This window comes from Pan troglodytes, chromosome 9, assembly GCF_028858775.2.
Source record: "Pan troglodytes isolate AG18354 chromosome 9, NHGRI_mPanTro3-v2.0_pri, whole genome shotgun sequence".
Classification (NCBI taxonomy): Eukaryota; Metazoa; Chordata; class Mammalia; order Primates; family Hominidae; genus Pan; species Pan troglodytes.
The window spans coordinates 4,677,745-4,691,031 of NC_072407.2; the positions used below are offsets into that span (position 1 = coordinate 4,677,745).

General features: G+C 57.7%; 1 protein-coding gene across 13 annotated transcripts in view; it reads left to right on the plus strand.

Annotated features, from left to right (window-relative positions):
• PTDSS2 (phosphatidylserine synthase 2) overlaps positions 1-13,077 on the plus strand; it is a 47,195-nt gene extending 34,118 nt beyond the window's left edge. For 6 of the 13 annotated variants that reach the window (XM_063783621.1, XM_024346853.3, XM_024346850.3 and 3 more), the window contains 8 exons: positions 8,194-8,328; positions 8,675-8,725; positions 9,314-9,427; positions 9,644-9,762; positions 11,093-11,207; positions 11,281-11,426; positions 11,576-11,761; positions 12,103-13,077. In XM_063783621.1, coding sequence (XP_063639691.1) covers positions 9,320-9,427; positions 9,644-9,762; positions 11,093-11,207; positions 11,281-11,426; positions 11,576-11,761; positions 12,103-12,265 — 837 coding nt within the window. In that variant the 5' untranslated portion in view covers positions 8,194-8,328; positions 8,675-8,725; positions 9,314-9,319 and the 3' untranslated portion in view covers positions 12,266-13,077. Of the gene's footprint in view, positions 1-8,145; positions 8,329-8,674; positions 8,726-9,313; positions 9,428-9,643; positions 9,763-11,092; positions 11,208-11,280; positions 11,427-11,575; positions 11,762-12,102 lie in introns of all 13 variants that reach the window. The other 7 variants (XM_024346852.3, XM_024346849.3, XM_024346851.3 and 4 more) reach the window with 3 other exon arrangements.
• The last annotated feature ends 210 nt before the right edge of the window (positions 13,078-13,287 follow it).

Genomic DNA, 13,287 nt, shown 5'->3' on the forward strand with positions numbered 1-13,287 from the left:
CCACAGCTGTCGTATCTGAGTGCTGGTGGGGACTGGGCGTGAAGGGAGCCGCAAGTCAGGTCCTGCGATGCAGGCTGGCGTCTGCATGGCCGGGGCAAATCTGGGCCTCAGAGGGGACCCCAGCGCCAAGAGGGACGGGGTCTTTGTTTTTGTGTTTTGTGGTTGACCAGTGTGACTGTGTGTGCTTCTTCCCCATCCTGACCACATTCTGCAAGACGAGCAGGGTTCAGGTGGGAGATGCAGCTCCTTTGTAAATCCTGGGTCAGGCTGTGTTGCTGCCGCAAATGCCTACTTTATTAATACTCTTTGTTCTGTTTAACTTAGTGTAAACACACATTTTTGGGGCTGTCTTCAGCTTACAAAGGACTTTGCTATTCCCAATCTTAAAACTCCATCAGTGCATGATGAGATTTTTTATCATCGTGGCAAAATTGACTTTTCTGAGGCAGTGTACATTCTGTGAATTTTAGCATTTGTGTAGACTTCTAGAAACACAATTAGGACACACAAGAATTCCACTGGCCCTAAAACTCCTTTGTGTTACCCCTTGGTAGTCATACCCGGCCCTGACCCCTGACAGCTGGTGAGGGTTCGCTTCTATCTCTTCTAGAATGGAATCATGGGGTGGGCAGCCTCTTCCCACCCTGCACAGTGCCTCTGAGGTTCACCCAGGATCATGCGGTGGGCAGCCTCTTCCCGCCCTGCACAGTGCCTCTGAGGTTCACCCAGGATCATGCGGTGGGCAGCCTCTTCCCGCCCTGCACAGTGCCTCTGAGGTTCATCCAGGTTGCATGTGTCTTCCTGCGCTCCTCTTTCTTTTACTATTTATTTTTTGAGACGGCGTCTTATTCTGTCACCCAGGCTGGAGTGCAGTGGTGTGATCTTGGCTCACTGTAGCCTCCACCTCCCGGGTTCAAGTGATTCTCCTGCCTCAGCCTCCCAAGTAGCTGGGATTACAGGCACCTGCCACCATGCGCCACTAATTTATTGTATTTTTAGTTTCATCTTCTTGGCCAGGCTGGTCTTGAACTCCTGACCTCAAATGATCCGCCCGCATTGACAGGGCACGGTGGCTCATGCCTGTAAACCCAGCACTTTGGGAGGCTGAGGTGGGCGGATCACAAGGTCAGGAGATGGAGACCATCCTGGCTAACACGGTGAAACCCCGTCGCTACTGAAAAATACAAAAAAATTAGCCGGGCGTGGTGGCGGGCGCCTGTAGTCCCAGCTGCTCGGGAGGCTGAGGCAAGTGAATGGCCTGAACCCGGGAGGCAGAGCTTGCAGTGAGCCGAGATCGCGCCACTGCACTCCAGCCTGGGCAACAGAGCGAGACTCCGCCTCAAAAAAAAAAAAAAAAAAGATCTACCTGCCTTGGCCTCCCAAAGTGCGGGGATTCCCGGTGTGAGCCACCACGCGCGGCCTGGGCTCCTCTTTCTCGGCAGTGACAGTTTCTCAGGCCCCTTGTTTTTGGTGAGCTGGACGGTTTTGAGGATTGGTCGGGATCTAGTAGAATATCCCTCAAGTGACATTTGCAATTGGGAAGTGTGAGTTCACCCAGTTTGTTCTTTTTCAAGATGGTTTTGAATCATCTGGGTCTCTTGCGTTTCCAAATGAATGTGAGGGTCACCCTTTCCATTCCTGTGAAAAGAACAGGTGGAATTTTTTATGGGGATTGCATCGAATCTGCAAGTCTGTTTTGGGAGTAGTGTCATCCTGACAATATTAACTCCGTCAGTCCTTGAAGATGGGATGGCTTTCCATTTATTTAGGTCTTTAATTTCTTCCAACAATGTGTTACAGTTTTCAGAGTTTAAGTTTTGTACTTCTTTTATTACATTTACTCCAATTATTTTGTTCATTGTATGCTCTTGTAAGTGGAACTGTTTTAATTTTACTTTTGCATTGCTCGTTACTCGTGTATGGAAACGTAGCTCATTTTTGTGTACTGATCTTGCGTCCTGCAACCGTGCTGAACTGATTAGCTCTAATAGTTGTGGTGTTTTGGGGTAGACTCTTAAGAATATTCTATATTCAAGATTATGTCATCTACAAATAGAGATAGTTTTACCTGTTCCTTTCCAATCTAGATGTCTTTTATTTCTTTTCTTTTTTTTTTTTTTTAGACTGAGTTTCGCTCTTGTTGCCCAGGCTGGAGTGCAGTGGTGCAATCTTGGCTCACCGCAACCTCCGCCTCCCAGGTTCAAGCAATTCCCCTGCCTCAGCCTCCCGAGTAGCTGGGATTACAGGCATGCACCACCATGCCCAGCTAATTTTTTTTTTGTATTTTTAGTAGAGACAGGGTTTCTCCATGTTGAGGCTGGTCTCGAACTCCTGACCTCAGGTGATCCGCCCACCTTGGCCTCCCAAAGTGCTGGGATTACGGGCATGAGCCACCGTGCCCGGCCGATGTCTTTTACTTCTTTGCGTAGCTGCCCTGCCCAGAACCTCCAGCTCAATGTTTCCTAGAATAGGCAAGGATGGGCTTTTTTTTTTTTTTCTTTTTTGAGACGGAATCTTGCTCTGTCGCCCAGGCTGGAGTGCAGTGGCACGATCTTGGCTTACTGCAAGCTCCGCCTCCCAGGTTCTAGCCATTCTCGTGCCTCACCCGCCGTAGTAGCTGGGATTACAGGAACATGCTACCACACCCGACTAATTTTGTATTTTTAGTAGAGTCGGAGTTTCACCGTGTTGGCCAGGCTGGTCTCAGAACTCCTGGTCTCAAGTGAGCCACCGCACCTGACTAATTTTTTAACTTTCTGTGGAGATGAGGTTTCGCCATGTTGGCCAGGCTGGTCTCAAACTCCTGAGCTCAAGCGGTCTGACCCCTTTGGCCTCCCAAAGTGCTGGGAGTATAAGCATGAGCCACTGTGCCTGGCCAGATGGACATTCTTATCTGATTCCTGATCTTAGGGGAAAAGCATCCAGTCTTTATCCCACTGAGTGTGTTAGCTGTGAGTTTTTCATAGATCTCCTTACCGAGTGGAGAAAGTTCTGTGAGTTTTTCGTAGATCTCCTTACCGAGTGGAGAAAGTTCTGTGAGTTTTTCGTAGATCTCCCTACCGAGTGGAGAGGGTTCTGTGAGTTTTTCGTAGATCTCCTTACCGAGTGGAGAGGGTTCTGTGAGTTTTTCGTAGATCTCCCTACCGAGTGGAGAGGGTTCTGTGAGTTTTTCGTAGATCTCCCTACCGAGTGGAGAGGGTTCTGTGAGTTTTTCGTAGATCTCCCTACCGAGTGGAGAAGGTTCTGTGAGTTTTTCGTAGATCTCCCTACCGAGTGGAGAAGGTTCTGTGAGTTTTTCGTAGATCTCCCTACCGAGTGCAGAAGGTTCTGTGAGTTTTTCGTAGATCTCCCTACCGAGTGGAGAAGGTTCTGTGAGTTTTTCGTAGATCTCCCTACCGAGTGGAGAAGGTTCTGTGAGTTTTTCGTAGATCTCCCTACCGAGTGGAGAAGGTTCTGTGAGTTTTTCGTAGATCTCCCTACCGAGTGGAGAAGGTTCTGTGAGTTTTTCGTAGATCTCCCTACCGAGTGGAGAAGGTTCTGTGAGTTTTTCGTAGATCTCCCTACCGAGTGCAGAAGGTTCTGTGAGTTTTTCGTAGATCTCCCTACCGAGTGCAGAAAGTTCTGTGAGTTTTTCGTAGATCTCCTTACCAAGTGGAGAAGGTTCTGTGAGTTTTTCGTAGATCTCCCTACCGAGTGCAGAAAGTTCTGTGAGTTTTTCGTAGATCTCCCTACCGAGTGCAGAAAGTTCTGTGAGTTTTTCGTAGATCTCCTTACCGAGTGGAGAAGGTTCTGTGAGTTTTTCGTAGATCTCCCTACCGAGTGCAGAAAGTTCTGTGAGTTTTTCGTAGATCTCCCTACCGAGTGCAGAAAGTTCTGTGAGTTTTTCGTAGATCTCCCTACCGAGTGGAGAAGGTTCTGTGAGTTTTTCGTAGATCTCCCTACCGAGTGGAGAAGGTTCTGTGAGTTTTTCGTAGATCTCCCTACCGAGTGGAGAAGGTTCTGTGAGTTTTTCGTAGATCTCCCTACCGAGTGGAGAAGGTTCTGTGAGTTTTTCGTAGATCTCCCTACCGAGTGGAGAAGGTTCTGTGAGTTTTTCGTAGATCTCCCTACCGAGTGGAGAAGGTTCTGTGAGTTTTTCGTAGATCTCCCTACCGAGTGCAGAAGGTTCTGTGAGTTTTTCGTAGATCTCCCTACCGAGTGGAGAAGGTTCTGTGAGTTTTTCGTAGATCTCCCTACCGAGTGCAGAAAGTTCTGTGAGTTTTTCGTAGATCTCCCTACCGAGTGGAGAAGGTTCTGTGAGTTTTTCGTAGATCTCCCTACCGAGTGGAGAAGGTTCTGTGAGTTTTTCGTAGATCTCCCTACCGAGTGGAGAAGGTTCTGTGAGTTTTTCGTAGATCTCCCTACCGAGTGGAGAAGGTTCTGTGAGTTTTTCGTAGATCTCCCTACCGAGTGGAGAAGGTTCTGTGAGTTTTTCGTAGATCTCCCTACCGAGTGGAGAAGGTTCTGTGAGTTTTTCGTAGATCTCCCTTACTGAGTGGAGAAGGTTCTAGTATATTCCTAGTTGGTTGAGTGTTTTTATCATGAAAAGTTGTTAGATTTTTGTTAAATGATTTTTCGCATCAAGTGAGATGATCATATGGGTGTTTTTCCCCCTTTGTTAATATGATGAATTACATTGATTGATTTTCTTATCCTGAACCAAGCTTACATTCCTGGGATAAATCCTGCTGGGTCCCAGGGTGTGCCTTTTTACATACTGCTGGACTTGCTTTCCTAGCATTTTATCTAAGATTTTTGCATCCATATTTGTAAGAGGTACTGTCCTTTAATTTTCCTGGAATGTCTTGTTCTGGCTTTGGCACCAGGGTTTGTGAGGATGTGTCTGACGTTTTCTCATTATTTGTCTGGGGTGAAGGCATGCACTGGCACCATCACCATGACGCATCCCTGGTGCTGTGGACCTTGACTGCCTGGCGAGATGTGTCTGTCAGGCTTTCCACTGTCAATCCATAGTGCATTCTCCACAAGGAGGTCACTGGTGCAGCCTGCACAGAGGGAGGGGAGTTTCGTTGCCCTCCTTGGTGTGTGGCGTCTGCACGTTGCCAGGAATTGTTGTGCATGGGAGAGATCCTGCTTCTCTACCATTAGTTATTCCATCATGTATTTATTTATATCAGTGTGGACTTACAGATACTTGCATGTTTATTTCAGCGCTGCTCTATTTATCGCGGTGCCCAAATTCTTTTGCCAAAAGGAGTTTCCACGTGGTTCCTGTATTGCTTTCACACACCCTCACGGAGTTCTTGGCTTTTCGTTTTGTTTTTCTGAGGACATCCTGACTTCCTGGCACTGCGGGATGCTCCAGGCTCCTCCTGTCCACTCCCCACCCCGGTCCTGGAATCAGCCCCTTCTCCAAGAGCCCTGGGTCCTTACTGAATATTAGGAACTGAGGCCTGGGTGTTGGGTGGGCTGCGTGGTCCTGGGTGCCATAGCTCACAGAGGACGGGCATGTGTGCGCTCACTGTGTGTGCAGGCGTCTGTAAACACAGCCAGTGCAGGGGTGCGTGTGTGCGCAGGCGAGTGTAAACAGTGCACGGGTGTGTGTGCTCACTGTGTGCACAGGCGAGTGTAAACTGCACGGGCGCGTGTGCTCACCGTGTGCGCAGGCAACTGTGAACAGTGCACGGGTGTGTGTGCTCACTGTGTGCACAGGCGAGTGTAAACTGCACGGGCGCGTGTGCTCACCGTGTGCGCAGGCGAGTGTAAACAGTGCACGGGCGCGTGTGCTCACCGTGTGCGCAGGCGTCTGTAAACAGTGCACGGGCGCGTGTGTGCTCACTGTGTGCGCAGGCGAGTGTAAACAGTGCACGGGCGCGTGTGTGCTCACTGTGTGCGCAGGCGAGTGTAAACAGTGCACGGGCGCGTGTGTGCTCACTGTGCGCAGGCGAGTGTAAACAGTGCACGGGCGCGTGTGTGCTCACTGTGTGCGCAGGCGAGTGTAAACTGCACGGGCGCGTGTGTGCTCACTGTGTGCGCAGGCGAGTGTAAACAGTGCACGGGCGCGTGTGTGCTCACTGCGCAGGCGAGCTTAAACAGTGCACGGGCGCGTGTGTGCTCACTGCGCAGGCGAGCGTAAACAGTGCACGGGCGCGTGTGCTCACTGTGTGCGCAGGCGAGTGTAAGTGCACGGGCGCGTGTGTGCTCACTGTGCACAGGCGAGTGTAAACAGTGCACGGGCGCGTGTGCTCACTGTGTGCGCAGGTGAGTGTAAGTGCACGGGCGTGTGTGCTCACTGCGCAGGCGAGTTTAAACAGTGCACGGGCGCGTGTGTGCCCACTGTGCGCAGGCGAGTTTAAACAGTGCACGGGCGCGTGTGTGCTCACTGTGTGCGCAGGCGAGCGTAAACAGTGCACGGGTGCGTGTGCTCACTGTGTGCGCAGGCGAGTGTAAGTGCACGGGCGTGTGTGCTCACTGCACAGGCGAGTTTAAACAGTGCACGGGCACGTGTGTGCTCACTGTGCGCAGGCAAGTTTAAACTGCAGGGCGCGTGTGCTGTGTGCGCAGGCGAGTGTAAACACTGCACGGGTGCGTGTGTGCTCACTGCGCAGGCGAGTGTAAGTGCACGGGAGCGTGTGTGCTCACTGTGCGCAGGCGAGTTTAAACAGTGCACGGGCGCGTGTGTGCTCACTGCGCAGGCGAGTGTAAACTGCACGGGCGCGCGTGTGCTCACTGTGCACAGGCGAGTGTAAACAGTGCACGGGCGCGTGTGTGCTCACTGTGTCTGCAGGCGAGTGTAAACAGTGCAGGGCACGTGTGTGCTCACTGTGTGGGCAGGCGAGTGTAAACAGTGCACGGGCGCGTGTGCTCACTGCGCAGGTGAGCGTAAACCGCACGGGCGCGTGTGTGCTCACTGCGCAGGCGAGTGTAAACAGCGCACGGGCGCGTGTGTGCTCACTGTGCGCAGGCGAGTGTAAACAGTGCACGGGCGCGTGTGTGCTCACTGTGTGCGCAGGAGCGTAAACAGTGCACGGGTGTGTGTGTGCTCACTGCGCAGGCGAGTGTAAACAGTGCACGGGCGCGTGTGTGCTCACTGTGCACAGGCGAGTGTAAACTGCACGGGCGCGCGTGTGCTCACTGTGTGCGCAGGCGAGCGTAAACAGTGCACGGGCGTGTGTGTGTTCACTGTGTGCACAGGCGAGTGTAAACAGTGCACGGGCGCGTGTGTTCACCGTGTGCGCAGGCGAGTGTAAACAGTGCACGGGCGCGTGTGTGTTCACCGTGTGCACGGGCGAGTGTAAACAGTGCACGGGCGTGTGTACTCACTGTGTGCGCAGGCGAGTGTAAACACAGCTGGTGCCCTGGTGCGTGTGTGCTGTGAGCACAGGTGTCTGTAAATGATGTAAACCTCCCTTGACGTCAGGCCCAAAAGCCTGCCTTGCCCTACGGTCAAGAGGTGTATCTGGCTGATGCCAGCGTCTGGGTGAGGAAAGAGCAGGTTCCACAAGGGCGACTCCTGTGAGGGTGTTGGCCTGAGCGCGCATGCGGGGAGGGGTCGGGGTGGGGGCGGCGCGCCGCAGTAACTCAGGGCCCCATCCCGCTCCCGTCTGTCCAGCGGTCCTAGACCCCCATGTCCTGAAGCGCACCTGTGCCCACCTGGCCCCGGGGAGCGCAGGTGTGGAGATGGGGTGTCGTGCCTGGGGGTTCCTTCCCCATGCGCTGCCCCACCAGGATTTCCCTGGGGTGGGGAGGGCTGCTGAGACAGGGCGCTGCCCTCCTCCAGGGTGACTGAGATGCAGTTTACAACCATGATCTCCTGGCCGGGCGTGGTGGCTCACGGCTGTAATCCCAGCTCTTTGGGAGGCTGAAGTGGGCGGATCACGAGGTCAGGAGATCAAGACCATCCTGGCTAACACGGTGAAACCCCATCTCTACTAAAAATACAAAAAAAAAAATACTAGCCGGGCGTGGTGGCGGGCGCCTGCAGTCCCAGCTACTCGGGAGGCTGAGGCAGGAGAATGGCGTGAACCCGGGAGGCGGAGCTTGCAGTGAGCCGAGTTCACGCCACTGCACTCCAGCCTGGGTGACAGAGCGAGACTCCCTCTCAAAAAAATAAATAAATAAACAACCATGATCTCCCATTTCAAGTTGCCACCACTAACTGTAGCCCCGCTGACGGGGGCACTGGCCTTGCAGACTGTCCAGGACGGCCGGCAGTTTCTAAAGTATGTTGACCCCAAGCTGGGAGTCCCACTGCCAGAGAGAGACTACGGGGGAAACTGCCTCATCTACGACCCAGACAATGAGACTGACCCCTTTCACAACATCTGGGTAAGACGCCGGGAGCCCTGAGGCGAGTCCCTCCCCAGGTGTGGCCCTGTGCCAGACCAGGCACCAGCCACGCTCCTGCCTCGCACCCCTCGGCCCACACGTGGGGTCTCCTGGTGCAGAGATGTGCTGAGGCCCTATCCGTCTGGATGGTGCTCATGGTGGGCAGGGGGGCCCTGCTCTCTAGGCTGTCGTGGACGTGGTCTCCACAGGCCACAGCAGCACCTGTGAGTCCCTGGCCTTCTTCCCGGGGTCTGGCAGGTGCTGCTCAGGTGTGGGCTGATCTGCCAGTGTGGGGAGTGGGGGTGGCTGTGCCCCAGGGTCAAGGGTCATACCCTGTCGCCCACAGGACAAGTTGGATGGCTTTGTTCCCGCACACTTTCTTGGCTGGTACCTGAAGGTACGGCACCTCCTCTTCCCGGCCTCCCCGCCCCGGTTCTGAGGCCTGCCGTGGGCTCTGGACCGTTTCTGTCCATGGAGTTGAGCTCTTGCTCTGAGTGTGGTGGGAGGGTGTCGCACTGCAGCCACCCAGAGGTTCGAGAAGCCGTGGGGCTCCTGGACCTCCCAGAAGCCCTGATCCTGGCCGGGTCCCCGCTCCGTCCTCAGGGTCGGGGCGGTGGAAAGAGGCAGCAGAGCAGGAAGTCCTGCCCCTGCCTCGGCTTGGGCACTGCCCCATCCCACTTCTGAGGGACCCTGTGCTACCTATGGGGCTAAGAGCAGTGCCTGCTTGACCCTGCAGCCCACCCTGGCAGAGTTTGGTGTCAGGCCCCGGGCACGGGGATGCTGCCTTGTTTGCTGACAGTCGTACATCGAGGCTGCTGGAGGGGCAGCCACCCACCCCACGCTCACCCTGAGACCTCACTGGGGGCCCTGCCAGTGCTGTCGACTCCAAGAATGCTGCCAGCCGGGGGGGGGGGGCTGCATGCACCCGTGGGCAGGGCCAGGTGTGGCCTGCGTCCCATACTCTGGCTGACCCTGGCGCCCGCAGACCCTGATGATCCGAGACTGGTGGATGTGCATGATCATCAGCGTGATGTTCGAGTTCCTGGAGTACAGCCTGGAGCACCAGCTGCCCAACTTCAGCGAGTGCTGGTGGGATCACGTAGGTGCCAGCACAGCCCCCGGGGCAGTCCGTGCAGGCTGAGGGGCATTCTCGGAACCCCTGTGCCCAGCGCGGCCCCTGGACCCCCTCATTTTCCCCGGGGGGCAGTGGGTGCAGGCTGAGGGGCATTCTCGGTTCCCCTGTGCTCTTCCGGGGTCCTCCTCGGGCGGCTCGTTACCCCTCACCCCTGCAACGAGTGCTGGCCCCTCCCTGCAGTGGATCATGGACGTGCTCGTCTGCAACGGGCTGGGCATCTACTGCGGCATGAAGACCCTTGAGTGGCTGTCCCTGAAGACGTACAAGTGGCAGGGCCTCTGGAACATTCCGACCTACAAGTACGTCGTGGGGGCTGCGAGGGCAGGGCCGGGTGGGGGTTACCTGGAGGCAGCCTCAGCGTCCGTGCTTCAGCAGACCCCGAGCACCAGGCCCGTCCAGTGTGCGGCTCAGGAGGGGTGACCGTGGGGCTTTGCCTCCTGGAACCTCCCCTCTGACCTGGTGTCACTCAAGCCCGGCCGCCCCTCACAGTGGCCATGGCGTCTGACTCACTTACCTCCCTCCTCAATCCCTGGCCGGCCTGGCACAGGGGCTCTGGGATCATTCCGTGCTTCTCCCTCCCTTGGTTGCTTTGGTTATGAAATAGTTGCAGGTACTTTGTCATTATGACTTTGGAATTTAAAAAAGAAACAAAAGTCTAAGGAAAGGCCTGGGGGACGGGGGTCTCCCCTCCTGCCTGTGGGTGCCCCTGCTCTGCCTGGCTCTGCAGACGTGGCCAGCTCATGGCACCGTGGAGCGCCCTCTGAGGCGCTGCAGCCACTGCTCAAGCTGGAAGAGACTGAACAGCAGAGGGCCGTGGAGAAGCAGGGCTTGTAGCTGGGTGGCCAGACCTCGGAGAGCGGCCGGGCAGCAGCTGGGTAACCAGGAACAGAGTCTGTGGCCCGATGGCACAGGGCGGGGCCGGGTGACCGAGAGCAGAGCTCGTCCGATGGCACAGGGCGGGGCGGGGTGACCAAGAGCAGAGTCTGTGGCCCGATGGCACAGGGCGGGGCGGGGTGACCGAGAGCAGAGCTCGTCCGATGGCACAGGGCGGGGCCGGGTGACCGAGAGCAGAGCTCGTCCGATGGCACAGGGCGGGGCGGGGTGACCAAGAGCAGAGTCTGTGGCCCGATGGCACAGGGCAGGGCGGGGTGACCGAGAGCAGAGCTCGTCCGATGGCACAGGGCGGGGCGGGGTGACCGAGAGCAGAGCTCGTCCGATGGCACAGGGCGGGGCGGGGTGACCGAGAGCAGAGCTCGTCCGATGGCACAGGGCGGGGCGGGGTGACCGAGAGCAGAGCTCGTCCGATGGCACAGGGCGGGGCGGGGTGACCGAGAGCAGAGCTCGTCCGATGGCACAGGGCGGGGCGGGGTGACCGAGAGCAGAGCTCGTCCGATGGCACAGGGCGGGGCGGGGTGACCGAGAGCAGAGCTCGTCCGATGGCACAGGGCGGGGCGGGGTGACCGAGAGCAGAGCTCGTCCGATGGCACAGGGCGGGGCCGGGTGACCGAGAGCAGAGCTCGTCCGATGGCACAGGGCGGGGCGGGGTGACCAAGAGCAGAGCTGGTCCGATGGCACAGGGCAGGGTTCGGGCGGCTGCCTTCCTCAGGCTGCCGGCTCTGTGGTTCCCAGGGGCAAGATGAAGAGGATCGCCTTCCAGTTCACGCCGTACAGCTGGGTTCGCTTCGAGTGGAAGCCGGCCTCCAGCCTGCGTCGCTGGCTGGCCGTGTGCGGCATCATCCTGGTGGTAAGGCCGGGCTGCCTCGCGACGGCGCGGCGGGCTGGGGGCCAGAGCTGGTGCTCACCCTCTCCTCCCCTAGTTCCTGTTGGCAGAACTGAACACGTTCTACCTGAAGTTTGTGCTGTGGATGCCCCCGGAGCACTACCTGGTCCTCCTGCGGCTCGTCTTCTTCGTGAACGTGGGTGGCGTGGCCATGCGCGAGATCTACGACTTCATGGATGACCCGTGAGGGCTGCGGCAGGCCGGGTGGAGACACCCCCGGGGGGCAGGGGCCGGAGGGCTGGGGAGCAGAGCCTGGGAGGCCGGGGCCTGGGTGAGGCCGCCTGGAGGACCCTGCGGGGCCCGGGACGCTGAAGCCCCTGCTGCCCCTGCAGGAAGCCCCACAAGAAGCTGGGCCCGCAGGCCTGGCTGGTGGCGGCCATCACGGCCACGGAGCTGCTCATCGTGGTGAAGTACGACCCCCACACGCTCACCCTGTCCCTGCCCTTCTACATCTCCCAGTGCTGGACCCTCGGCTCCGTCCTGGTGCTCACCTGGACCGTCTGGCGCTTCTTCCTGCGGTGAGTCGGGGCAGGGCACGTATGTTCTGAAGGAGGGCCGCTGTCCGGGTCTCTTGGCACAGGCACTGTGCGAGTTGGTGTCTCACTGTCCCTGCTTCAACTCTCTGGCCGCCTCTGCGGGAGGCGCCTTTCCTGACCCAGCCCTCGGGGCCTTCGCTCTGCACTGACAGATCCAGGCTCCTCAGGGCTCCAGTCTGCCACGGCTGCCGTCCCAGGGCCAGGGTACCCGGCCCCCACCCAGTCCATCCCAGACCTCCACAGGGACTAGGTGCCAGCTGTCCATGGGGCCTGCAGTGGGGCTGGTGTGGGGGCAGGTGGTGACGCTGCATCCCGCTCCCCAGGGACATCACATTGAGGTACAAGGAGACCCGGTGGCAGAAGTGGCAGAACAAGGATGACCAGGGCAGCACCGTCGGCAACGGGGACCAGCACCCACCGGGGCTGGACGAAGACCTGCTGGGGCCTGGGGTGGCCGAGGGCGAGGGGGCACCAACTCCAAACTGACCTGGGCCGTGGCTGCCTCGTGAGCCTCCCAGAGCCCAGGCCTCTGTGGCCTCCTCCCGTGTGAGTCCCACCAGGAGCCACGTGCCTGGCCTCGCCCTCAAGGTTTTTTGCTTTTCTCCTGTGCACCTGGCGAGGCTGAAGGCGAGGGGTGGAGGAGGCCCCAGCACAGCCTCATCTCCATGTGTACATGTGTGTACGTGTGTATGCACGTGTGTACACGTGTGTACGTGCGTGTGTACACATGCGTGGCCGCCTGTGGTGTGCACATGTGCTCTGGGCTCCAAGGCTTCTCCAGAGCCGGGAGCTGGCTGGCGTGGCAAGGGCATGCTCTGGGGCAGTGTGTCCCTCAGGAACCAGGGTCCTCCCTCTCCTTTCTGCCTGGTCAGCCCCGTGGCCTCTGGCCCACCAAGCTCCCTGTCACCCAGCCATGGTGTGGTCCAGGCAGGGACATCTCGGTACCCTTTCTGCACTCCGTGGGCCCTGGGTGCGCTGAGCCCTGGAGGCGTCTACACTGGCTCCGCATCCACTTCCCCCGCAGCTCGTGTGGGCGCTCGTCCACAAACACTCCATGGCTGAGAGGCAGCGGATCCAGGCGGCGATGCTGAGCCACCTCCTCCGAGCCTTCCTTTCAAACAGACCACCCCGGAGGACACGTGGATGATGGGGTCAGAGATCATCCCTCAAGGGGATGCTGGAGAGCTGCCCCTCAAGGGGGCCTGGAACCCGGGTGCTGGGGTCATGCTGCCTCCGTGGCTCCGAGGTGAGGGTCATCTTCACGAGCAAAGAGAACCAATAAAGTGACAACGAACGTCTGAGGCTTCCAGCCCTCCCCCCAGCTCCCCGTGTCCTGCTTTGGGGTCCAGTGCAGCCCTCCAGCCTGCCCTCATGCCCAGTGCCCACTTGGGGAAAACCACACAGAGGACAGGAGGCACTCAGCCTCTGCACCAGAGCAAAGACTTGGCGCCTGCCCCGCCCCACCCCCCAGAGAGAGCAGGTGCCAGATGCAGCCCCTCTCCCATTCT